The sequence below is a fragment of the Petromyzon marinus genome, unplaced genomic scaffold (genome assembly GCF_048934315.1).
Source record: "Petromyzon marinus isolate PM22_M1 ecotype Great Lakes invasive population unplaced genomic scaffold, UKy_Petmar_22M1.pri1.0 PM_G_Scaffold_51, whole genome shotgun sequence".
NCBI lineage: Eukaryota > Metazoa > Chordata > Hyperoartia > Petromyzontiformes > Petromyzontidae > Petromyzon > Petromyzon marinus.
Window position 1 is genome coordinate 1,119,582 of NW_027423004.1, and position 24,325 is coordinate 1,143,906.

Consider the following 24,325-nt stretch of genomic DNA (forward strand, 5'->3'; position numbering starts at 1 on the left):
TAGACGTTTATAGATAAGAGGAAGATGCGAGCTAATCCAAAAACTAACCTCTATTATGGAGTACGTACGAAGTATAAACGTACGCTAGCGGGTTCGGGGCGAGATGACTGCGACACTGTGCCACACCTCCCCATTGTCAGGTGGTCAGTGGGCACGTTGGACCCTCGCAAATACTTGGGGAGTTTTGGGGTATGGCGGTTGGTCGCAACGCGGGAGAATTGGCACACGTCCAGCAACTGGCAAATTTGCGAAAACTCAACGAGTCCAGCGTTCTCCAACACACAACCGGTGTGCTGCATCAGTAACGAACTGGCACGTTCTGTTTACGTGACACTAAACCTTACTGATTGGCTGTGTCGGGTGGCGGCGGGTTCAACAACACATTTATATAGTCACGCCATCTAACCCAAACACAAACCCACGATTATATAATTTAACCTTCAGCCCCACGCTGATGGGAAGCCACGTGCGGGCACAATGCGCCCAGACAACGCTCCCTCTTTCACCGCCCATCCCGCCCGTTCGTGCCTTGGCAGGAGATGAGAATACGGCGAGCACCCCCGGTGACGAGCGGTACGCGTGCCAGGAGTGCGGAAAGCGGTTCCCCCAGTGACCTGAGCACAAATGATAGCTCAACGAAGTAGTTTATCATCATGATGTGGAAATTCATATCAGCCAAATACTCTAAAAGCATGAACATTAATTCTAACTGTAGAGAGAAAAATCGGAAGACCCGAAGAAAAATCCACGCGATCACAGGGAGACATGCAAACTTCAAATATACAGCAGTTATCGGGGTCAGGATCGAGCAGATGATGTCCTACACACCAGGCGAGGTAGTTATCATCTAGCCGTCGTTTTAATGGTGTTTGTCCCGTATCATTTATGTTAAGAATTTTGCAACATTTCCGTTCCTTCATTCTCACAGTAATCACCTTAATATGGTGTAATGTGACCGTTGGGTTGGAATGTTTTTGTTTCATATAATTGAAATGTTCACTTAAGTAAAAAAAAACATCATGCCTCTGTAATGAGAGTGGGGCGTTGTTTGCTATGCAGTTATGGTTTATCTGGGGTAAGGGTTTACATCTAGAGCAAAGGTGAAGGGGCGGAGCCACCCGGGAAGCCTCTGGAATGTTCCCGAAGGTTCCATGAGGGGCGTGGCCAGAGGCGGGGTTTAGTCGCCGGGGAGCGTTTATAAGCGGGGGCCAGTGCGAGGTGCGGGGTCGGTGTGAAGAATCAAGAGGAGCTCCCCGTCGTGCTGCCCCATCATCTCCATCGGCCACGTGGCGGCTCGACCTCCAGCCGCTCAACCGCTCCCTAGCGCGCCGTCAGCCAGCGGCACGCTAGGGAGCGGTGAGCGCCACGTGGCACGGGGCAGTGAAGCCGCCTGGGTGGCGATCATTCCGTAGTGAGAGAGACAAGAGACATCTAAGCTGTACCGAAGATTTATTAATAAACGACTTAAGTTCCTATCGTGTCGGAGCCACTTATTACACCTGTATGGGTCAGTGTGGTGAGCCTAAGGGTCTCTGTGTGCGGGTCTATGGGTCTCTGATTGGTGAGTCTATGGGTCTCTGTGTGATGAGTGTATGGGTCTCTGATTGGTGAGTCTATGGGTCTCTTGTTTGGTAAGTCTATGGGTCTCTGATTGGTGAGTATATGGGTCTCTGTTTGGTGAGTGTACGGGTAGGTGTGGTGCGTCTACGGGTCTGTGTGGTGAGTCTACGGGTCTCTGTTGAACTTATTTTGTACCATGCATAGCCAACCACGCTAATCAGAGGTGAGGGGGAAGGACAACAAACTAAACACAATGAGCAATTTTGTGTTTTGTCTCACGTTTATTTTCAGCAGCTGTCAATATAATTCGTGATTGGTGGCTCACTGCACTCACAGTCACCCAGCGTTTGATTGCTCCCTGACCTCGCCCAGTGACGTGACTTCTCCCTGACCTCACCTGTGAACATCACTACTCTGCTGTAAACATGAACGATTTCAAAACACAAAAGCACTTTTAAATCATCTGCATGGAAAACTAATTTCTTTAAAACTGCTTCTTGTGTTTAATTTGTCGTCATTCATAGAGGGTTTTTTTTTGGGTTAGATCGTGTAAATATATAAATGTGTCGTTAAAACCCCGTCACCACCCGACACAGCCAACTCAACACAGCACACCGGTTTGTTGGAGAGCCAAGCCACAACATTTACAATCTGAGTATGATGTTTCGCCAGTAATTACAACCAGTTTCATCAGGCAACAGCCAGATTTGTTGTCCTTCCCCCACTCCTCCGATTAGCGCCGTTGGCACCGTACAGGAGTGCGAAATAACTTCAACATACACGAGTATACGTATAGCCCCGTCCCACTTGCCCGCTTCCACCAGTGAATCATCCAGGACTAGCGCCGGCATGCTCTCTGAAGGCAAGAGGATCACGGAGTGTGTGAAGTTGGAGGATTTGGATTCATTGGAGGATGAGGTATAAGGGGAGAGAACGGTCACCACGGGGCTAGGGTGCGGAGGGGCTCGGAGGCTGACGACCATGGCAGGGAGATTAAAACAGACGAGATACCTAAAGACGTGAAGGATAAATGAATGTTCCTACATACAAAACAAGTCTGGGTGTATGGGATTTTTCAGTTGCTGATCTCTGGTATTATATTGCCATGAGACTTGATTTACAGTCACAGTGCCACTTCCGCTCACCAAGGGGGCTTGCAGGCGCAGTTGTTGCTGCCGCTTCCTGCCCCACCACGCAACGGACACCACGAACGTCACCAACGTAAGCAACGCCACCACGCCAATCATGGAACTGATGAAGGGGCTCTTAGTCATGGCGGCTGTCTCCTCTTCTGACGAGGAGCGGACTGGGGGGGGGGGGGTCACGAGAGCAGAGAAAAGTCCAGCAACAGCGAACGTTATAGTTGCCCATGCCACAACCTATGAATTTTCATCTCCATAAAAAAAAACTGGACCAGACATATTTTACTGCCCTTGGTAACCCTCCTGGCAGAGTGCAGTGCTGACCCCGTGGGATTGTTTTGTCTTTCATAATCAGCAGCCACCATCTATCTACCTGATAAATGAACCCTCCTGGAGACTTTACAAGCCATCACCATCTTTTGCACAACGATCCATCTGGCTCTATTTAAGCTGTTCGGTAAATGAAAAACATCGTGGACTTTATCCACAAATTTTCTTCCAATTGCGTAGGAAATACACGCAACCACAGGGACAGAGACAATCAAACAATAAACATACAGGCATCGTCAGGGTCAGGATTGAATCCACAAACTCCTGTATACCAGGCAAGGTAGTTAAGATTTTGGCATCACTGCGGTTATGGCGAGAGGGAGGAGAGGGACTCACCATCATCAGCATTGGCACTTCCGATGCTGGCTGGCGTGCGTGGTGATGGTGTGCTCACGCCGTAGTAGCGGTGCCGAGTGGTTGTGGTGGTGCTATCGGTGGTTGTAGCAGCGGTTGCGGCGACTGTTACAGTGGTGGTGGCAGCGGTGGTGGTGGCAGTGGCGGTGGTGATGGAGCTCCAGAGGCCGCTGCCACCGCCGTCCGGCATGCGTGGCGTGGCGCTGGGCCACGCCAGGTCACCGTGTGGCACCGCTCCCGGCTCCGAGTTGTTGCTGGCGACTGTAGGGGGCAGTTTACCAATGGGGGGGGGGGGGGGGAAGAGAGCGGCGAATGATAGGCAAGCCAGCCTAAATGTTTATAACCGGCAAAGATGTTCCATTTAGGGGATCCACGTTTTCGCAAGCGAGAGAAGTTAGGGCATGAACGTGGTCGAGAAGACCCCTGCTGGATTGCTTTTTCTAACCTTCGACGAAGAGGCGTGCCTGGAGCTGGTCGTAGTGCAGCTTGTTCATCGCAAAGCACGTGTACGTATCGGAGTCGGTATGCAACAGGTTCGAGATGAGCAGCGTGCCGTTGGCAAAGGTTTGGTAACGCTTGCTCAGCAGGGGTCCGCTGTCCTCACCCTTAAACCTGGCGGTGCGCGGCGTAAGCAGAGAGGGAGGGGGGGGGAGTCTTGACTACCAAGCAACTAAACAAAACAATGTTTATTTTACCAGGTAAGGCGTCACTGAGCTATATAGCTCTTTTTCAGAAGCAACCTGGCTATTGTTGGATGTGTACCCCTTTTTGATAATCAATACATAGTTAATATTCGATTCATAATTATACTACATTTATGTTGAGCTCATTAAGACAGGGCCTTCACTCCTTCCAGCAGAGTTGGGGTCTCGGAAGGGAGGCATCTTTTACACATTCGAAATGAAGGATGTGGGCAGGTGCTCCAAATCGAGGGCAACACATTTATTGTGGTAATCTGTGAAATGCAACAGCACATGTAGCACACACAGCAGATTTCAACCGAGTCACCATTAACCACGTGACTAGTGTACAGGTCAGGTTACTCAATAACAGTTTCCCTTCAACCCAATTCCACTGCTGATAAACCATCTTTGTATTCATTCATAACCTTTACATTTCACTATTCGAATATTACCTTAATCCTAAGCTGTATGTCCATCTAAACCATCCACTTATATTGATATCTTACACCCATTATCTGTACTGTATGTATTGTGCTTGTCACCATTGTATAACTTACTTCTGTACAGGTGTTCTATTCTTAATATCATTACAAGAAGCCATATTCTGGGTGCAATGGCATGGTTATGGAATAAACAGTATTAGGGTTAGATAATTACCAGTATTAACTACAGTAAGTCATCCTTTACAGTGCATAGTGCTAAACCCCCTCCAATTGAATGTATCACAAACTACCAATTCAAAACAACATTTTGGTCCTTTACCTGTAAAATGCAACAGCACGTGGGTCACACAGAAATTCTCAACCGAGTCGCCATTAACCACGTGACTGGTATAGAGGTCAGGTTACTCAATAACCCTGCCACCCACCTACAGGCCCGACTCAGTATCGCATGCTGGTGTACACGTGCATTGATGTACTGCACAGCACATAAGGACCTTCACAAAAGCACACTTTACCCCATTATTGCACGAGGAAATAATTTAACGAGTGGTCTATTTATAATGTGCCTCTTATCATTCTCATGCCTATAAATGTATAAATAAGTGACATCGCACGTGAGACCTTCACGGGACATAGGCCCTTTGTCCGAACTAAGTTAGTTAAAATGTGGGTCCTTGCAAGAAGTAGCAAACACCTTACGTGGATATAACATCCGGCATTCTGGTCCAAAAGCTTAGGTTCTACATCCACCCAGGGTCTGGTTGCATTGACCGTAATTCATATTCACGAGAAGGGGCGTGATTTCAAGAGGGGAAATTGCCATTTGATGTTAAACTCAAAGTTCTCAAGTCAGTCTATGCGGGGGCATGACTCCCAGGGGCTACCTCATGAAGAGCACCCACTGGTAATTGTTCTGATGTATCACTGGTAGAATTATTGTTTATTGATATGTTGTTTGGTCTGCTGCGACTTTGTCTTTCCAGACTGGTAGATGGCCGTCTGGTTTTGCCGATGTTTTCCACATACTGTTAAGTTCTTGGAGAGTAAACCTTTTTGTTCTAATGCCAGTGTGTTCCCATATTTTCTTAAGGCCACGGCTATATCATTGAGCTTGCATATTTTTCTGTAGTCACTTATCTATTAAATACTCAGCGTTATAGAGGACTGAGTGTCCGAGTGGTTTATTTCGGTGGCATGAGTCGTATTGCTTGAAAAAGCCTCGCCTGGTATACAGGAGGTCGTGTGTTGGATCCCGACCCTGATGGTTCCTGTTGTCTATGTGTAGTCTGCGTTTCTCTCTTTCTCCCCGTGGTGGTTACGTGGATTAGTCTCCAGGTTATGTGGTGTTTTCCCCTCTACATCAACATCATGCATTTAGAGTATTATGGGTCTCTCTGGGTCTTTATGGGCGGTCTGTATATATGAAGTTTGCATGTTCTCCCCATAGTTATGTCGATTTTTCTCCGGGTTCTCTGGTTATCCCTCCACATTCAGAATCAACGTGGAGGTTTAGAGTATTTGGCTGCTATAAGTTTCCACGTGAAGATAAGCCACTTCATCGAGCTATCATTTGTGACAGACAGATGACTTCCGAAAAGAGATAAATGGTAGCTCAGTGGGGTCTTAGCTGATAAAATAAAAAAAAGACTGTTTAGTTAATGAGAGAGTAAAGTAGCCAGGCCAGCGTCGGTCTCACCAGATGATGTTGGGGCGCGGTAACCCAAATACTGCACATTCCATGTACATGACCTGGCCCTCTGTCGCCGTGTACAGCGTGTCTGGCTCCGACAGCATCCGTGGGGGCACGGCTGTGGGAGAGGTGGGGAGGGCGGGATGGGGGGTGGCAGAGATAGGGAGCAGGGGGGAGGTGAGGGAGGGAGGGGGGTTGCTGAGTTAGAGAAATGTTATGGAACCGCAGCAGAGATGCTAACAGGTGAAGGAGGAGGAGATCTTGGGGGGGGGGGGTGGCAGGAGTTGACGACAGAAGATTCAGGAGGGAAGTGAGAGAGAGATTGGAGAATGAGGAGAGCGAATTAGCAAATGTAAGGAGGGGAGGAAGAGCAGAGGGAGACACTGAATGGGAGTGCGGAGGAAGGGTGGAGAAGCCCAGAATACAGGAAGTGGAATGTGGAGGGGGAGGGAGGGGGAGGGTTTGAAGGGGGGGAACCAACACGAGAGGAATAAATATGGGGACCGAGAAGACGGAGTTGGAAAGCGAAGATGAGCGAAGTTGAGGAGCGAGATGTTACAAAGTCGAACCGAGACTAGAGAGGTGGCAGAGAAGGAGGACATGGAGGAGGAGATGCAGGGTTTAGCAAGAGAGAGGATGGTGGTGATGGCGAGAAGGGTGAAGACGAAGCCGGGGAGGAGCGACGCTTGTGGGAGGAGCCCCCCTCATCCTCCTTACGTAGCATGGTGGTATGAAAGGATATCATCATACAGCCCCATAGACTCACACAGACACGCATAGACTCATACAGAGACCCATAGACTCACACAGAAACTCATTCAGTTTATTTATTTGGTATAGCCCTGTGAGCCATTCGGCTCTTGACTCACACAGAGACCCACAAACTCATACAGATACCTATAGACTCACAGAATCACAGAGAGACCCACAGAATCACACAGACCGATAGACTCACACAGAATCCCACAGACTCACAGAGGCTCATAGACTTATACAGAAACTCAGACTCACACAGAAACCCACAGACTTACAGAGACCCACATAATCACACAGACCGATAGACCACACAGAATCCCACAGAGACCCATAGACTTACACAGAAACTCATTGACTCATGGAGACGCAGACTTACACAGAAACCGATAGACTTTCACAGAAACCGATAGACTTACACAGTGACTTACAGACTCACACAGAGACCCACAGACTCACAGAGACCTACGGAATCACACAGACCGATAGACCACACAGATTCCCACAGAGACCCATAGACTTACACAGAAACTCAGACTCTCACAGAGACCCACAGACTGACACAGACGCACAGACTCACACAGCAACCTATAAACTTACACAGAGACCATAGACTCGCACAGAGACTCAGTTGTCTTTCCCCCGCATCTCCGACTATCATAGTTGGCTACATGCGGCGGTGCGTTACCCACAACCCCCCGCTCACCCAGCACGTTGACGTATGCATTAGCCAGGATGGTGCCGTGCCGGTTTGAGGCCTCACACTGGTACACACCAGTGTCTTCCTCCTCCAGCCAGGTCAGCGTCAGGGAGTCGCCGTCCACCCGCCGTCCTAGCACCTCGGGGGCTTCTGCTCCATCGCACGGCGGTACGACACCCGGCACAGTTTGGCGTGGTCTTGGCACGATTTGCCACGATTTGCCACGATTTGGAATGGTCTTAGCATGATATGTCATTTTTTGGTAGGATGAATTTAGCACAATATGGCATTATCTGGCTCAATTCGATAAGTTCTGTGATTTGGCTGAGTGAGTGCGCGACTAGCTGGGTGAGTGTGTGCACATAGCGGATGAGTGAGCGGGTGAGTAAGCGTGTGATTGCTTGACTGAGTGTGTGAATTGTTGTGATTGGTTGACCGAGTGATCGGTTGACAATCGACTGCGAGCGTGAGCATGCGAGTGGATGAGGCGTGTGCACGTGTAAGTCGGTGGACAAGCGGTTGAGTGAGCATGTGATCGGCTGTGAGTGTGTGGACGAGAAAAATTCGAGTGGGTGAGCAAGTGCATAGGTGGGGCAAGTGGCTGAGCAGGTGATGCTGGCCGCCCCCCCCTATTCACACGCCCCCTCGTGTCTCACCATCGATGGGCACGCCGTTGATGAACCATCGGATGGTCGGTGTGGGGATTCCACTTGCACGGCACGTGAGCTCAACGGTGTCCCATAGGGCGTAGTCACGGTTCTCTGGCACTGGAGCGGTCCAGTACGGCTTGGCTGCAGTGGCCGGGAAAGCACGAGGAGGAGGAGGAGGCAGGGGGGGGAGAAGGAGGGATTAGACAATGTCCCATGCTTGTAAACTAGACGACACATTTTTGTAACTATTTGTAGTTACCAGGTAAGGTCCGCTGAGCTATGTAGCTCTTTTTCACAGGCGACCTGGCTCTTGAACGAAAAAATCCACGTGACTGTCACATGGCACCAATAAGTGTCAAGGCAGAACAAGAAAGAGGGTGGGGGTCCACCTGTAATAGGGAAAGGCGTCTGATGAAAATTAACAAATCAAGGTGCCAATCACCATTAGTGTGGCCAGCTTCCTATAAATAGGGACCACCCCACCCGCACCAGACATCGGAGGGAGAATGGAGGAAGACCCCAGCTGTGTGTCTGCTCACAAGGCTCCAGCCAGCAGCGGGAACAGGAGCAGTCCCCCCAAAACCTCCAAGCATCCCCAGCTGTCAGCAGCAGCTCAGCGTGGACCGTGGGTTATTGGTAACATAAAAACAATACAGATGTCGGTAATGCACCCAGGGCCCTAAGTAACGGTCCCTGTGATTTGTCGGTGGTCACCCGGTGGGGGGGGCAGACTGTACAGAGGAGCAGCAGAGAGGTTGCCTCTGACGTCGCCCCCCTGTCGTGGTGAGGAACCAGCAGGCGGCGGCTCTCTTTCTCCTCGGACTGCGGTGGCAGGCCGGGGTTGGCACCTCCAAGTTGCCTTTCTTGTGAACGCAGCCCGACATCGGGTGGTGAACGCCAGCTGAGGCTAAACGTGTCCTAAGGGTGCTGTGCTTGTGCGTGTGTTCGGGAACCCGTAGCCTCAGGTGTGAGCGTCGGGACAAAGGGGACGTCCTGGGGTATAATGTGAGCACATCGTGTGGTGCAGATAGATGCTGTGGTGTGAAAGCAGGCAGGGGAAGCGTTTCTAAAACTTAAAGACGGAGCGACCCTCTGAAATCGCCTCGGTCTTGACTCGACCCACGCTATAGATGACCGTGACTTGGCTGACCAAAAAGTATAACAGTGGCAGCAATAAAGGTGAGCCTTGAAGTAGGCTAGAACCGAATGCGCCACAGCGAGCACGGGTAAAGAGACACCGTAAACTCCAAATACGCAGCCGGTGTCAGGATCGGGATCAAACCCACGACCTCCTGTGTACCAGTCGAGGTAGTTAACATCTCCTAGCCACTGTGATGATGATGATGATAGACGCAAACTCTGAATATACATCAGCAGGCATCGTCAGGGTTGGGATCTAACCCACGACCTCCTGAATACCAGGCAAGGTAGTTAACATCTCATAGCCATCGTGGCACCCAAATAACAAAGACCCCCTTGCATAGACTTTAACAAACTGTTGAGGCAAGTGCTGTTTGTGAGCAACTCTGAAGGCCGACATGGCACACAAGGGGGTGGGTGGCCAGCACCGTACCCGGCCGCCTTTGTCTCCCCAGTGGCGATATTTACATGCCGCACCAGGTACTCATTTGAGGCCGAGTTGACCTAGGCGAGGCCCAGGACCAGTTTAGATAATCGTCGCTGGCGGTAGTGGCCGACAGTGAGGAGGCGTATCGGAAACTCGAGCTGCTGGGTTCATAGCGGAGTTGCGCTAACACCAAAACCACCACTCCGCCATGCGCACACACGCAGGCACACACGTGCACACACATTCCACGGTGACCGTGACGGTGTGCAGCGCCACGCCCTCGCTGTTGACGGCGCGGCATCGGTAGTCGCCGCCATCGGACTCCGACGCGTTGCGGATGGCCAGCGCTGTGCCGGAGACGGCGGCGAGGGCGGCGGCGAGGGCGGCGGCTTGCTCCGACGACACCGCCCCACCCCACTTGCTCCAGCTCACCTCCGGCGTGGGGCTGCGTGCACACACACGGGGAGTGCACACGCAACGCGTGCACGTGTGTGGAACTAGGGTAGTGTACAGTAGTGTAAAGTGTAGTATGTAGTGTATAGTGTAGTCTGGAAAAAAAAAAACCCCTGCCTCTTCAGCGGTGCCGGACGGTAACACTGCGGTGGATGTGAGCAACGCCATGGAGGGAAGGCCAATTGCAAATCGGCTATTCCCTCACGGCGCTTATAGCCCAAACAGCGGCCAAATGCAGGCTCTGGACAAGCGCGAGGAGCTGGTAACCCCTCCACCTTCAATTCAACTACCACTGAACCATGTGCAACATATAGAATGAAGATTGTGCCGGAGGCCCCAGGGGGACAGGCGTCTATGACGTCTCCTGGCTAAACAACAAATTGCAGAGCCACGAGGCTGCATCCTTACCCTTGGGGTTCCTCCAGAAACAGCAAAGAGACACGTGGAATGTTCAAACGCTCAATGCGGAGGAGAGAGCGCCACTCCTCTGTTGGGATCTGGACCGGTACCACCTGGACCTCTCTGGTATTTAGGCAACTGTGGGCTCACAGTAGGGGCCACAGGCGGTGCATCAGCCAGTCATCTCAGTCAGTCGACGCATGGCACCTGGGTCTGCCCCGAGACCTCCTGCTAGCGGGCGTTCGACACTTCACGTGGCCTCGACGTGCACACGGCCTGGCACAAGCGCCGTGGTGATGTCACCGCCACTTAGTGGCGAATGGCGGTTGTTGTTGTTGCACTTGTGTGGGTGTGCGTGTACGTGTGTACATGTGTGTGTGTATGTGTGCATGCGTGTATACGTACAGCCCTTGTGTGATGCACGTCAGCAGCAGCGTTTCCCCAGAGAGGACCATCTTGGTGCTCGTCTCGCCCACAGGCTCCAGGAACACTGGCCGGCTCTTTGACGGACGCTCTGCGTGCATCCACGCATGCGTGGGGAGCGGTGGCACGGTGGTTAGCGCTACACTGTGCTACAAACCTGGCCATGACCTGAGTTTGATTCCCGCTGTAGGGCAACACCGGTGATGATTATCTGAACCGGTCATGGGCCTTCCCTAGGTCGACTCAGCCTCAAATGAGTACCTGGTATGATGTGTAAACATCGCCACCGGGGAGACAAAGGCGGTCGGGCCTGGTGATGGCCACCCACCCTCTTGTCTGCCATGCCGACCTTCATAGGTGCTCGCTAACAGCACTTGCCCCCGACAGTCTGTTGCAGGCACTAACCTGCCACTTTAACACAAAGACAGAGATCCCCCATATAGCCTTCACAGACTGTAGGGGCAAATGCTGTTAGCGAGCACCTATGAAGGCCGGCATGGCACACGAGGGGGTGGGTGGCCAACACCACGCCCGGCCGCCTTTGTCTCCCCAGTGGCGATCTTTTTACGCACCGGACCAGGTACTCATTTCAGATAATCGTCACTGGTGTTGCCCGGGTTCATGGCGCAGCGTAGCGATAACCGCTATGCCACCGCACCCCACATACACAAACTTACACACATGCATGTACGCACACACACGTACACACACACACACGTACACACACATACACACACGTACACACACGCACTTCCCCGCGTTCGCCACCGCCGCCACCACGCCGTCGCCACTCACCGGGTTTGACGACCAGCCGGAGCGGCTGCTTGTACTGGATGGTCCCCGTGTGCGGGTAGCGAGCGTAGCACACGTAGTCACCCTGGTCGCTCGGAAGCACGTTGGCGAAGTAGAGGTCCCCGTCCAAGCCCTGCGACACTCGCGCATCCAGCGGCACTTTCTCCATGGCTGCAGCGCCATCCCGGGGGTAAGGGCGGTGGGCAGTCGGGGGAGTGGGCGGGGGGGGGGGGGAATTAAGGAGATCGGAATCTTTATTAGGGGTCCACCGCACAAACCGTGGAAGCAGCGGATGCGGATACTTGATGATGCGCAGATGGAAGATGAACAACTCTCCAGTAGTGGTGTGCAACTGCGGTCATCCACGACAGACACCGTAACAACGTAGGACGACGCGAACGCCCGATCCGCAAATACGAAGGAGACGTCGCGGACGTCTCCTTTTTTGGCATCGACACCAGCAGCCACACGAAATAAGCAGACTCGTGGATACCCATAGATATCCAGACTCACAGAGATGCACAGAGACTCAGGAGACCCAGAGACACCCCTAGAGACCCGTATAAACACATAGACCATGGAGACATCACAGAGATGATTCACCACTCCGCTACTCCCTGTCGACGGGGTCGTCTGGCATGACCACCCGAATGTGACATTGTAGCTGTTGCTCTGCATCCACATCACCAGCCGTACGGAAGCAGAAGAACACGGATGTCCAGTATGGGCACGGGGTCAGCGAGTTACAACAACCAACAATGCAAACAACACGATGGGAGAGAGAGTCGCACGCAAACTGCAAGTATGCAGCACGCGTCATCAGGGTCGGGATCGAACCCACGCCCTCCTGCGTATCAGGCGAGGTAGTCAACATCTCATAGCCACAGTGCCACTCACAGCCGTCCAACCAGAAGACGGTGGGAGGAGGAAAGCCGTGGGGAGGGTGGCAGCGCAGCACGGCCGGGGAGCCCTCGGTGGCCATGATGGGTTGAAGCAGCTCACGGGGCCACAGGGGAGCACCTGCAGGATACAGGCAAAGACTCCCCGTGTAGCCTCAAACAGACCATTGGGGCAAGTGCTGTCGGCGAGCAGCATCACCTGTGAAGGCCGACGTGGCACACGACAGGGTTGGTGGTCAGCACTGCACTCGGGCCGCCTTTGTCTCCCCAATGGTAATGTTTTTACATTTCGCATTAGATACTCGTTTGAGACTGAGTCGACCTAGGGGAGGGCCCAGGACGGGTTCAGTAACAGTCGTTGGTTGTTGTCTAATTAAACCTGACTAAGTGCAGCCAGAGGGACAGCGCACTTTGTGTGTGGGGAGCAGTAGTGTAGCAGTTAGCGCACTGTGTGTGTGGGGAGCGGTGGTGCAGCGGTTAGCACACTGTGTGTGTGTGTGGGGAGTGGTGGTGCAACGGTTAGCACTCTGTGTGTGTGAGTGGTAGTTCACGGTCCAAGCGTGGCATCATACCCCCCCCTCACTCACGCGCCAGCCGCACGGTGATGTTTGCGGTGAGTGCCGTGCCGGCCCGGTTCTCCGCCGAGCAGCGGTAGACCCCCTCATAGGCCTCCACGGTGATGCTGTCATCGCCGTAATCCGCGGACGCCGCCACCACCGCCGCCATGTCTACAGTGAAGGTGCCCGAACTTTTCCCATGCCGCCTCACGTGGGGGTCGCTGTCCGGGTCAAAGCTCCGGCCATCTTTGCTCCACCAGAACCTGCAGCACAAACGGGAAGGGAGGGAGGGGGAGGGGAGAGAAGGGAGGGAGAGAGTTAATAAGAGATGGAGGTAGGAAGGGGGGGAGGGAGGTGGGGAGGGAGGGCTAAGTCGGGAGGGAGGGACGGAGGGAGGGGATGGAGGTTGGGACGGAGGGATGGAGGGAGGTGGGGAGCGTACTTGGGCGTTGGGTTGCCGTGTGCCTCACACTCCACCACAATGTTGTCCCGTGGGTCCACGATGTAATCCACCCGCGATTGCCGGGTGATGGACGGAGGCTGAGTAACTGCAAGAGATCAACGGGTTAACAAACCGTGGCAGCAGCAGCAGAAGAAGAAGAAGCGGATACCTGACAATGCAGCAAATGTAAAATAATAAGAACTCTCCGTCAGTGGTGCAACTGCGGTCATCCAGAACAGACACCCAGACACCGTAATAACCTACAACGACCCACTGCCCGATCCACAAATACGAAGTAGGAGACATCACAGTGTCACCGGCTCGCCATATCCCTCTCCTGCCGTGGCCATAACGAGGGGACAGGCCGTTGAATACAGACAACCACAACAGACGAGATCGGAGACGACGAGTGGATACTCCGCGTTGTGTTCTGCCCTCCTCCTGAGGATCGAGTGATTCCACCACCGAGGGACACCAGAGGGTCGTTGCACGGCAACTCGTTATTTCCAAGTGTTCTGAGGAGCATTTGTGCTTCTGCAATGGTGACCAGGTGCACACCGATCGACCCAACGTCCCACAGCACCTCACTGCTCAATCCCCATACAGCGTCCATCTGAATCTGAATAGGTGCCCTGTACCCTGAATTGATTACTCCACTGGTGGGCATTGCCTACTGTGCAGTCACGTGAGTCTATGGGTCCAATCTAAGGTCATCATTAACTCCGTTGGATAATTATACGTGCGGTTCGTTACAATCAAGCCCATAGCGGTTACATTAGCGATGATGATACACAACTCTGTGACTGCTCCTGACGTGGTTATCTGGGCTTGGCCACCTGCATGTGAAATTGTAGTTGTTGCTCTGGAATTGACATCAGCCATAGGGAAGAAGGAGATGGCTCATAGATATCCATGCAGATCCAGACTCAGAGACTCACAGACACTCGGAGACCCATAGAAAGTTGTAGAGACTCAAAGACCCATAGAGACTCACGTAGACTCATAGGCACCCACAGAGACTCAAAGAGATCCACGGAGACTCAGACCCAGAGACTCTTGTAGACCCAGGCTCAGAGAGCCCTATAGAGATCCATAGACTCAGAGAGACCCCATTGTGTCCCAGTGTCCCATTGTGTCCCAATGTCCCATTGTGTCCAGTTGTGTCCCATTGAGCCCTGTTGTGTCCCATTGTGTCCCAATGTCCCATTGTGTCCCATTGGGTCCCATTGTGTCCAGTTGTGTCCCATTGTGTCCAGTTGTGTCCCATTGTGTCCCGCTATGTCCCATTGTGTCCCATTGTGTCCTGCTGTGTCCCATTGTGTCCCGTTGTGTCCCATTGTGTCCAGTTGTGTCCCATTGAGCCCTGTTGTGTCCCATTGTGTCCTGCTGTGTCCCATTGTGTCCCGTTGTGTCCAATTGTGTCCAGTTGTGTCCCATTGAGCCCTGTTGTGTCCCATTGTGTCCCAGTGTCCCATTGTGTCCAGTTGTGTCCCATTGAGCCCTGTTGTGTCCCATTGTGTCCCAGTGTGTCCCAGTGTCCCATTGTGTCCCATTGTGTCCAGTTGTGTCCCATTTGTGACAGGAAAAGGCGGCTTCTGAAAAAGAGCGACAGAGCAGCTGAGTGGGGCTTCCTTGGTAAGATAAAGACATCGTTTAGTTGATAGACTTTGGTGGGCGATTGGTGGGTGTAGTGTTGTAGAGGGGGTATCAGCTGGGAGAGGGGGGGTGTTTGCTACTCACCGCCAAGGGGCAGGACGAGGGGGTGGTCACAAAGAGCGCCAAGCAGAGATGCCAGCAACGCCATGAAGCAGGCGGTGGTGGTGGAGAAAGCCTCCATCGGGGTGGGGGCCGGGCGGATGGTCGGACCGGGGGGGTGGGGTGGGGGCTTCCTTCACTTGGCTAGGAGAGGAGGAAAGGGGGGAGGAAGAGGGGAGGAGGAAGGGGCGGAGGAGATGGAGAGGCAGGAGGGGGAAGGATGGGAGGGAGATTTGAAGGCCTTACAATGGATTAAGTAATATTGAAAAAAAACTTTTAAAACGCTTTATTCAAATGTACCGTACTAGTAATGGAAGAACTCCACGACTCCAGGAAGTGGCCCCGAAGCTTGCCACAATGTAAAGGGGACCGTGGGCAATTACAGCCAGCGTCAGTTGAGCGTGGACAATTAGACCCAAGCCGAAACATGACGTATAAAAATGAATGTTTAAAAATATATTTTTAATGATTGAATATCGTATTGTCATCAGTATGACACAAGTATACCAAGTTTGCAGTCGATACCACATTTGGAAGTGGGTTAAAATTGAGTTACAAGATTTGAGGACACAACAACAACAGAGTGAGTTCAATAAAAGCGTGTTGAGTACAATCTCACGCGGCGTTCGGGTTTTCTCCCTGTTGTTTGTGTACTAAAAGCTGTCTGGGAAGCCAATTTCAGCTTTCTGCCTCGTCGGCAAGTATCCTGGAGGTGTTTTAGAAATACAGATGAAGGTTTTCACCCCGACGAGCTATGAAGCTCTCTTACACAAACGTCGAGGAAGGGCATGGGGTCAGAACATGAGGACAATCACTACAAAGACACGATACGTTCAACGTGAAGAAAAGGAAGACAATACACTTTTAAAAATGTATAAATTATCTGTACATCGATTAAATGTACATGGTAGTCCCCGACTTACGACGGAGATGCGTTACGACGAACCCCATCGTAGGTCAAAAAATATCGTAAGTCGAAGATGGCCTTAGCCTACCCAGGAGTCTTAAAGAATGCTGATAATTTAGCAAAACACAGCAATTTACAGTAGCGTACTGTATAAACTATACACTGTATGTATTGATTAATTACAATACTGTATTGCTCGGTAAAATGTAAAGTAAACACCAGGGTAAATTCTTAGCCTACCTATATGAACTGCAATTTCATTCTTGCTCTCACTCACCCACACAGGCGGAGGTGAGGATGAGAGGGCTTGGCTGAGGAGGTGTCAGTGGCAGCAACACAGCCACAGCAATGGTGGAGCAGCAGCAGCAGCAGTCCAGTAAAAAGCCAGCCAGCACGCGACTTGACTACAGCCAGCGTCTTTGTTCAGGGCTCAGGAGGCGAAGTTGTTGACTCAGCCCTGTTGACTCAACACGCCCCTTAGCAAGGGGTGGCTTAAGCTCTGGCAAATAGGCGATGGTTTCCGCCGAGTTGTGTGGATTAAAGTTTCACATTCCTGGGATGCATTGCCCAGTACTCACGTCTAGAGTCAACATCGGCGTATACACACAACGACAAAGATCCCCCGTGTAGCCTTAACAGACTGTAGGGTCAAGTGCTGTTAGCGAGCACCTATGAAGGCCGGAACGGTACACGAGGGGGTGGGTGGCCAGCACCACGCCCGACCGCCTTTTTCTCCCGAGTGGCAATGTTTACACACCACACAAGGTACTCATTTGAGGCTGAGTCGACCTAGGGGAGGCCCGGGACCGGTTCAGATAATCGTCACTGGTGTTGGCCGTGAGCGGGAATCGAACCCGCGTCGCCAGGTTCATAGTGCAGCGTAGCGCTAACCGCTACACTACCGCTCCCCACACACACATATACATACACACACACAAATACAGTGAGGGAAGAAAGTATTTGATCCCCTGCTGATTTTGTACGTTTGCCCACTCACAAAGAAATTATCAGTCTATAATTTTAATGGTAGGTTTATTTGAACAGTGAGCGACAGAATAACAACAAGAAAATCTAGAAAAACGCATGTCAAAAATGTTATAAATTGATTTGCATTTTAATGAGGAAAATAAGTATTTGACCCCCTCTCAATCAGAAAGATTTCTGACTCCCAGATGTCTTTTATACAGGTAACGAGCTGAGATTAGGAGCACACTCTTAAAGGGAGTGCTCCTAATCTCAGCTTGTTACCTGTATAAAAGACACCTGTCCACAGAAGCAATCAATCAATCAGATTCCAAACTCTCCACCATGGCTAAGACCAAAGAGCTCTCCAAGGATGTCAGGGACAATATTGTAGACCTACACAAGGCTGGAATGGGCTACAAGACCATTGCCAAGCAGCTTGGTGAGAAGGTGACAACAGTTGGTGCGATTATTCGCAAATGGAAGAAACACAAAAGAACTGTCAATCTCCCTCGGCCTGGGGCTCCATGCAAGATCTCACCTCGTGGAGTTGCAATGATCATGAGAACGGTGAGGAATCAGCCCAGAACTACACGGGAGGATCTTGTCAATGATCTCAAGGCAGCTGGGACCATAGTCACCAAAAAAACAATTGGTAACACACTACAACGTGAAGGACTGAAATCCAAAATCGATCCTGAGATGTGTACAAACCTGGTGGCCAACTACAAGAAACGTCTGACCTCTGTGATTGCCAACAAGGGTTTTGCCACCAAGTACTAAATCATGTTTTGCAGAGGGATCAAATACTTAATTCCCTCATTAAAATGCACATCAATTTATAACATTTTTGAAATGCGTTTTTCTGGATTTTGTTGTTGTTATTCTGTCTCTCACTGTTCAAATAAACCTACCATTAAAATTATAGACTGATCATTTCTTTGTCAGTGGGCAAACTTACAAAATCAGCAGGGCATCAAATAGTTTTTTCCCTCACTGTATACACACACACATATACACACACATATATACACACACACATATATACAGGGCTGGTTGGGTGGGTGAGTGGGGTGTTTGTTTTTGGCATCATCCGAGATAGTGCTTTGGCGCCGGCAGTCACACACACAAAAGACAAAGATCCCCCGTATAGCCTTAACAGACTGTAGGAGCAAGTGCTGTTAGCGAGCAGCACCTATGAAGACCGGCACGGCACACGAGGGGGTGGGTGGCCAGCACCACGCCCGACCGCCTTTGTCTTTCTCTCCGGGCGGCGCACGATTCTGCTCGCAGCTCCTCACTCACTCTCAGAACTCACCAATTGTATTCGCGCCGCGGCCCTCAGCTTCTCGCAACTCTTATTGCTCATCGAAATCCTTGACTCTGGAAAGCAACTCAAAATATCAGGGTAAATGTAGAATAAAACTTTCAGCGACGCTGTCGGTCAGCACCCAGCAACACTTCACCCCTCTCCTCTGCAAGACGAAGTTGCATGATCTTTTGTCCTTGCTTATATGTGAAATAAAGTGAATAAAAAAATAACGACGTCGTGATATGTATACAAAAATCACGACTTTGTGATATTTTTAATATTTTTTAATTGACAGTCTGTTCAAGGCTACACGGGGGATCTTTGTCTTTGTGTTGGGTGCTAACAAAACTTGCCCCAACAGTCTGTTCAGGCTACATGGGGGATCATTGTCTTTCTGTTAGGTGCTCACTAACAGCACTTGCCCTAACAGTCTGCTCAGGTTATACGGGGGATCTTTGTCTTTGTGTTAGGTGCTCGCTAACAGCACTTGCCCTAACAGTCTGCTCAGGTTATACGGGGGATCTTTGTCTTTGTGTTGGGTGCTAACAGCACTTGCCCCAACAGTCTGTTAAGGCTATACTGGGGATCTTTGTATTTGTGTTAGGTGCTCGCTAACAGCACTTGCCCCAACAGTCTGTGTGTGTGTACACTGTGTGTGTACACTGTGAGTGTGTACACTGTGTGTGTCCACTCTGTGTGTACACTGTATGTGTGTACACTGTGTGTGTGTACACTGTTTGTGTACACACACACAGTGTACACACACAGTGTACACACACGCAGTGTACACTGTATGTGTACACTGCGTGTGTACACTGTGTGTGTCCACTCTGTGTGTACACTGTGTGTGTGTACACGGTGTGTACACTGTATGTGTGTACACTGTGTGTGTGTGCACTGTGTGTGTGTCCACTCTGTGTGTACACTGTGTGTGTGTACACTGTGTGTACACTGTGTGTGTGTACACTGTGTGTGTCCACTCTGTGTGTACACTGTGTATACACTGTGTGTGTGCACTGTGTGTGTGTACTGTGTGTGTGTGTACACTGTGTGTGTGTACACTGTGTGTGTGTGCACTGTGTGTGTGGACACTGTGTGTGTAGTGGGGGGCACAGGTGGTGCATTGGCCAGTCATCTCAGTCAGTCGACCCATGGCATCTTTTCATCAATTTATTATTTTCAATTTATAATTTTTATTTGTTACTAATTTTATTAAAATGTTAATTTAGAATTTTTATCTTTCATTTTGTTTATTTTTTGTTTTCTATCTACGTGACTTTACCGAAAGAACCAGGAATATGGCAGCGCATTCTCTATTTGTTGCAGAGGTTTAAGGTTCAAACCCGACAGGCACACCTGGCTACCCCAGTAACATTCACCACAATATGCGCAGTCTGCTTAACAGCGGATGTAAAACAGTATTGTGTCACTCAAATCGCACGGGTCATTGCGTGTTGGTGTCACGGTCAAAATTGTGGTTAATTCCAGACATTATCCAGAATCTCCACAAGGGAGATGACGCGTCAATGATCGCCCCCTTACCGACAGACTCATGCCACGTGCAGGCCGGTGTAGGGCCACCTTGTGCCACACAGGGGCAGCTGCCACTTAGGGGCACCCTTCGATTGTTTGAGATGAGATTCGATACGAAACACCGAGTAGGCAAGCGACTTATGAGTGCAAATATGTTGCTTATAACGTAGTGAATCCATAATAGAAGTTTTTTGGGTTTCATCGCGTAAATATATAAATGTTGTGTCGTTAAAACCCACCACCACCCGACACAGCCAACTAGTAAGGGTTGTCACGTAAACAGAACGTGCCAATTCGTCACTAGCACAGCACAAGTGTATAGTGTAGTGTATATAGTAGTGTATAGTTTAGTGTATATAGTAGTGTATAGTGTAGTGTATATAGTAGTGTATAGTGTAGTGTATATAGTAGTGTATAGTGTAGTGTATATAGTAGTGTATAGTGTAGTGTATATAGTAGTGTATAGTGTAGTGTATATAGTAGTGTATAGTGTAGTGTATATAGTAGTGTACTAGCACAGCATTAGCGTGTAGTGTATAGTGTAGTGTATATTGTAGTGTGTAGTGTATAGTGCAGTGTATATAGTAGTGTATAGTGTAGTGTATATAGTAGTGTATAGTGTAGTGTATATAGTAGTGTATAGTGTAGTGTATATAGTAGTGTACTAGCACAGCACTAGCGTGTAGTGTGTAGTGTAGTGTATATTGTAGTGTATAGTAGTGTGTAGTGTAGTGTATAGTGTATGATACTAGCACAGCACTAGTGTGTAGTGTATAGTGTAGTGTATAGTGTAGTGTACTAGCACAGCACTAGTGTGTAGTGTATAGTGTAGTGTATAGTGTAGTGTACTAACACAGCACTAGTGTGTAGTGTATAGTGTAGTGTATAGTGTAGTGTAGTGTATAGTGTAGTGTACTAGCACAGCACTAGTGTGTAGTGTAGTGTATAGTGTAGTGTATAGTGTAGTGTATAGTAGTGCATAGTGTAGAGTAGTTTAGTGTATAGTGTATTGTACTAGCACAGCACTAATGTGCAGTGTAGTGTATAGTGTAGTTTACTAGCACAGCACTAGTGTGTAGTGTAGTGTATAGTGTAGTGTACTAGCACAACACTATTGTGTAGTGTAGTGTATTGTGTAGGGTATAGTGTAGTGTACTAGCACAGCACTAGGGTGTAGTGTAGTGTATAGTGTAGTGTATAGTGTAGTGTAGAGTAGTGTAGTGTATAGTGTAGTGTACTAGCACTGCACTAGTGTGTAGTGTAGTGTATAGTGTAGTGTATAGTGTAGTGTATAGTGTAGTGTACTAGCACTGCACTAGTGTGTAGTGTAGTGTATAGTGCAATGTATAGTGTAGTGTATAGTGTAGTGTACTATCACAGCACTAGTGTGTAGTGTATAGTGTAGTGTACTAGCACAGCACGAGTCTGTAGTGTAGAGTAGTGTAGTGTATAGTGTAGTGTATAGTGTAGAGTATAGTGTACTAGCACAGCATGTGTGTAGTGTAGAGTAGTGTATAGTATAGTGTACTAGCACAGCACGAGTGTGTAGTGTAGTGTATAGTGTAGTGTATAATAGTGTATAGTGTAGTGTAGAGTAGTGTAGTGTATAGTGCAGTGTACTAGCACAGCACTAGTGTGTAGTGTATAGTGTAGTGTACTAGCACAGCGCTAGTGTAGTGTATAGTGTAGTGTATAATAGTGTATAGTGTAGTGTAGAGTAGTGTAGTGTATAGTGCAGTGTACTAGCACAGCACTAGTGTGTAGTGTATAGTGTAGTGTACTAGCACAGCGCTAGTGTAGTGTATAGTGTAGTGTAGAGTAGTTTAGTGTATAGTGTAGTGTACTAGCACAGCACTAGTGTAGTGTATAGTGTAGTGTAGAGTAAAGTCACGTAGAATGAGAATAAAATAATAAATTGATAAAATAAAATAACACAACAATATTCTCACGACGTTTCGGCCACAACACAAGCGGCCTTCATCAGGTGAAGGGGCGAGACTGTCTGGTAGGACAGCGCTGGAGCGCTGTGACTTTACCGAAAGAACCAAAGAAGATGAATCATTGCAGTCACGAAAGCTTTAAATCGAAATTTAGTGTAGAGTAGTTTAGTGTATAGTGTAGTGTACTAGCACAGCACTAGTGTGTAGTGTATTGTACTAGCACAGCACTAGTGTGTAGTGTGTAGTGTATTGTATAGTGTAGTGTACTAGCACAGCACTAGTGTGTAGTGTAGTGTGTAATATAGTGTAGAGTAGTTTAGTGTATAGTGTAGTGTACTAGCACAGCACTAGTGTGTAGTGTATAGTGTAGTGTACTAGCACAGCACTAGTGTGTATTGTAGTGTATAGTGTAGTAGTGTGTAGTGTAGTGTATTTCATACAGCTGCGGGGACATGCCCCTTGCACTGCACACAATTTTTATATCCATGTAATGAGTGGCTCCGACACGGTAAAGACTTGAAGTTTGTTTATTAATAAATATTCGCACAGACTTGTTCCTCTCTCTCTCTCTGCGGATGTCCACCCGCGCTCACCCCGCTCACCAACACGCCGCCGGCTGATGGCAGCGTGTTGGTGAGTGGGGTGAGCGGGGTAAGCGCCATGTGGCCATAAACCCACTCACCAACACGCCGCCGGCTGACGGCGCGCTGGGGAGCGGCTGAGCGGCTGGAGGTCTCGACGCCACGTGGCCGGTGGAGATGGCGGGGCAGCAGCAGCTATGGGGAGCTCCTCTCGATCTTCAACACCGACCCCTAATGTTGCTGTGCCCCCGGCTTATAAACGCTCCACGGAGGCTAAGCCCCGCCTCTGGCCACGCCCCTCTTGGAACCTTCAGGAACGTTTCAGAGGCTTCCCTGGTGGATCCTTTCACCCAGATGTAATACCCACTATAGATAAACACAGCCTGTATAAGGTAATTTAGTTCGATCCTCCACACATTTTGAACCGCTTTTAATGAACGCACGCCCAGTGTCAATTGTGGCATTCAGCAAAGGTAACTTTAAACCTAATGTCAAAATAATTAACGTCAACAAACAAACGATAACCATCGAACAAGGAAGGACACCAGTTCAATCCCTGGTTGGGGGCCGACTCAGCCCATCATGTCTACAACAACTCCACGTCCGAAGCCCGAACGCAAAAAGGCGGAAACCTCCTCAGGGTTCCACGTGGAGACCTGGGGACACTTGGAGGCATTTTGACACCACCTACCACCCCCGCACGGTGCGATGCTGAGACGCTTGGAGCAGGCCGCTCTCACCCCCCCTCCATCCTCCCCTTCCACCCTCTCCCCTTCCCTCCCACCCCTCTCTCCCCTCCCTCCTCCCCTCCCTTCCACCCCTCCCCTCCCTCCCACCCCTCTCTCCCCTCCCTATCTCCCTCACCCACTGCTCGTCCCTCCTGACCCCCCCCTCCCGAACTGATGATACGGGTTCCATCTCAGCGTCATCGCCTGTCGCAGTCGCTCCATCCACTCACGCCCCCTCCGACCCCTCTCCCCGCCCCGCCCTGCACCCCCTCCCTCCGCCCTCCCTCCTCCTCCCCCTCTCTCCACCCCTCCCCCCGCTCCACCCACCCCTTCTCCCTCCGCCTCCTCTATAACCCCCCTCCCCCAACTCTGTTCCCTCCACCTCTCCCCCCGCGCTCCGCCGTGCCCCCCCCGGCGTGTCTCCACGCCTCCTCCGTCGGGTTGAAGTGGACGTTCCGCCCCCGGCTGGCGAGCTCCTGTAGCTCCCGTCGCCTCTCGACAGAACTCTGATACCGCGAGAACTGCTCCCTCAAGAACACCTCGTGCTCCATCGCAACCCTCGCCTGCTCCACCGCCTCCCTCTGCCTCACCCGTGAGCCCTCCTCGACTCCCTGTCGCCTCCGGCCCCGCTGCTGACCCCCCGCCCCCGGCCCTCCCTGTCCGGAGGCCGCTGCTGCCCCCTGTCGGCGTCAATCAGCTGCCTTAGCCTGTCCGAGATGTCGGAGATCCTCCCGCGGTTGATTTCTCCTCCTCGACCTCGGCCCCTCTC

At 50.5% G+C, this 24,325-nt stretch overlaps 1 protein-coding gene across 1 annotated transcript; it reads right to left on the bottom strand.

The window, feature by feature from the left end:
- Positions 1 to 2,352: 2,352 nt before the first annotated feature.
- Positions 2,353 to 15,705, bottom strand: LOC142917457 (neuronal cell adhesion molecule-like). Its single transcript, XM_076062140.1, has 13 exons — positions 15,578 to 15,705; positions 13,838 to 13,943; positions 13,426 to 13,658; positions 12,837 to 12,959; positions 11,943 to 12,110; positions 11,130 to 11,238; positions 10,115 to 10,317; positions 8,312 to 8,446; positions 7,662 to 7,805; positions 6,209 to 6,320; positions 3,832 to 3,998; positions 3,369 to 3,647; positions 2,353 to 2,866 (listed from the first exon to the last, which is right to left on the bottom strand). The coding sequence occupies exons 1-13, from the start codon at positions 15,672 to 15,674 to the stop codon at positions 2,601 to 2,603; spliced, it is 2,142 nt and encodes a 713-aa protein (XP_075918255.1). The 5' UTR covers positions 15,675 to 15,705; the 3' UTR covers positions 2,353 to 2,600.
- Between the last annotated feature and the right edge of the window lie 8,620 nt (positions 15,706 to 24,325).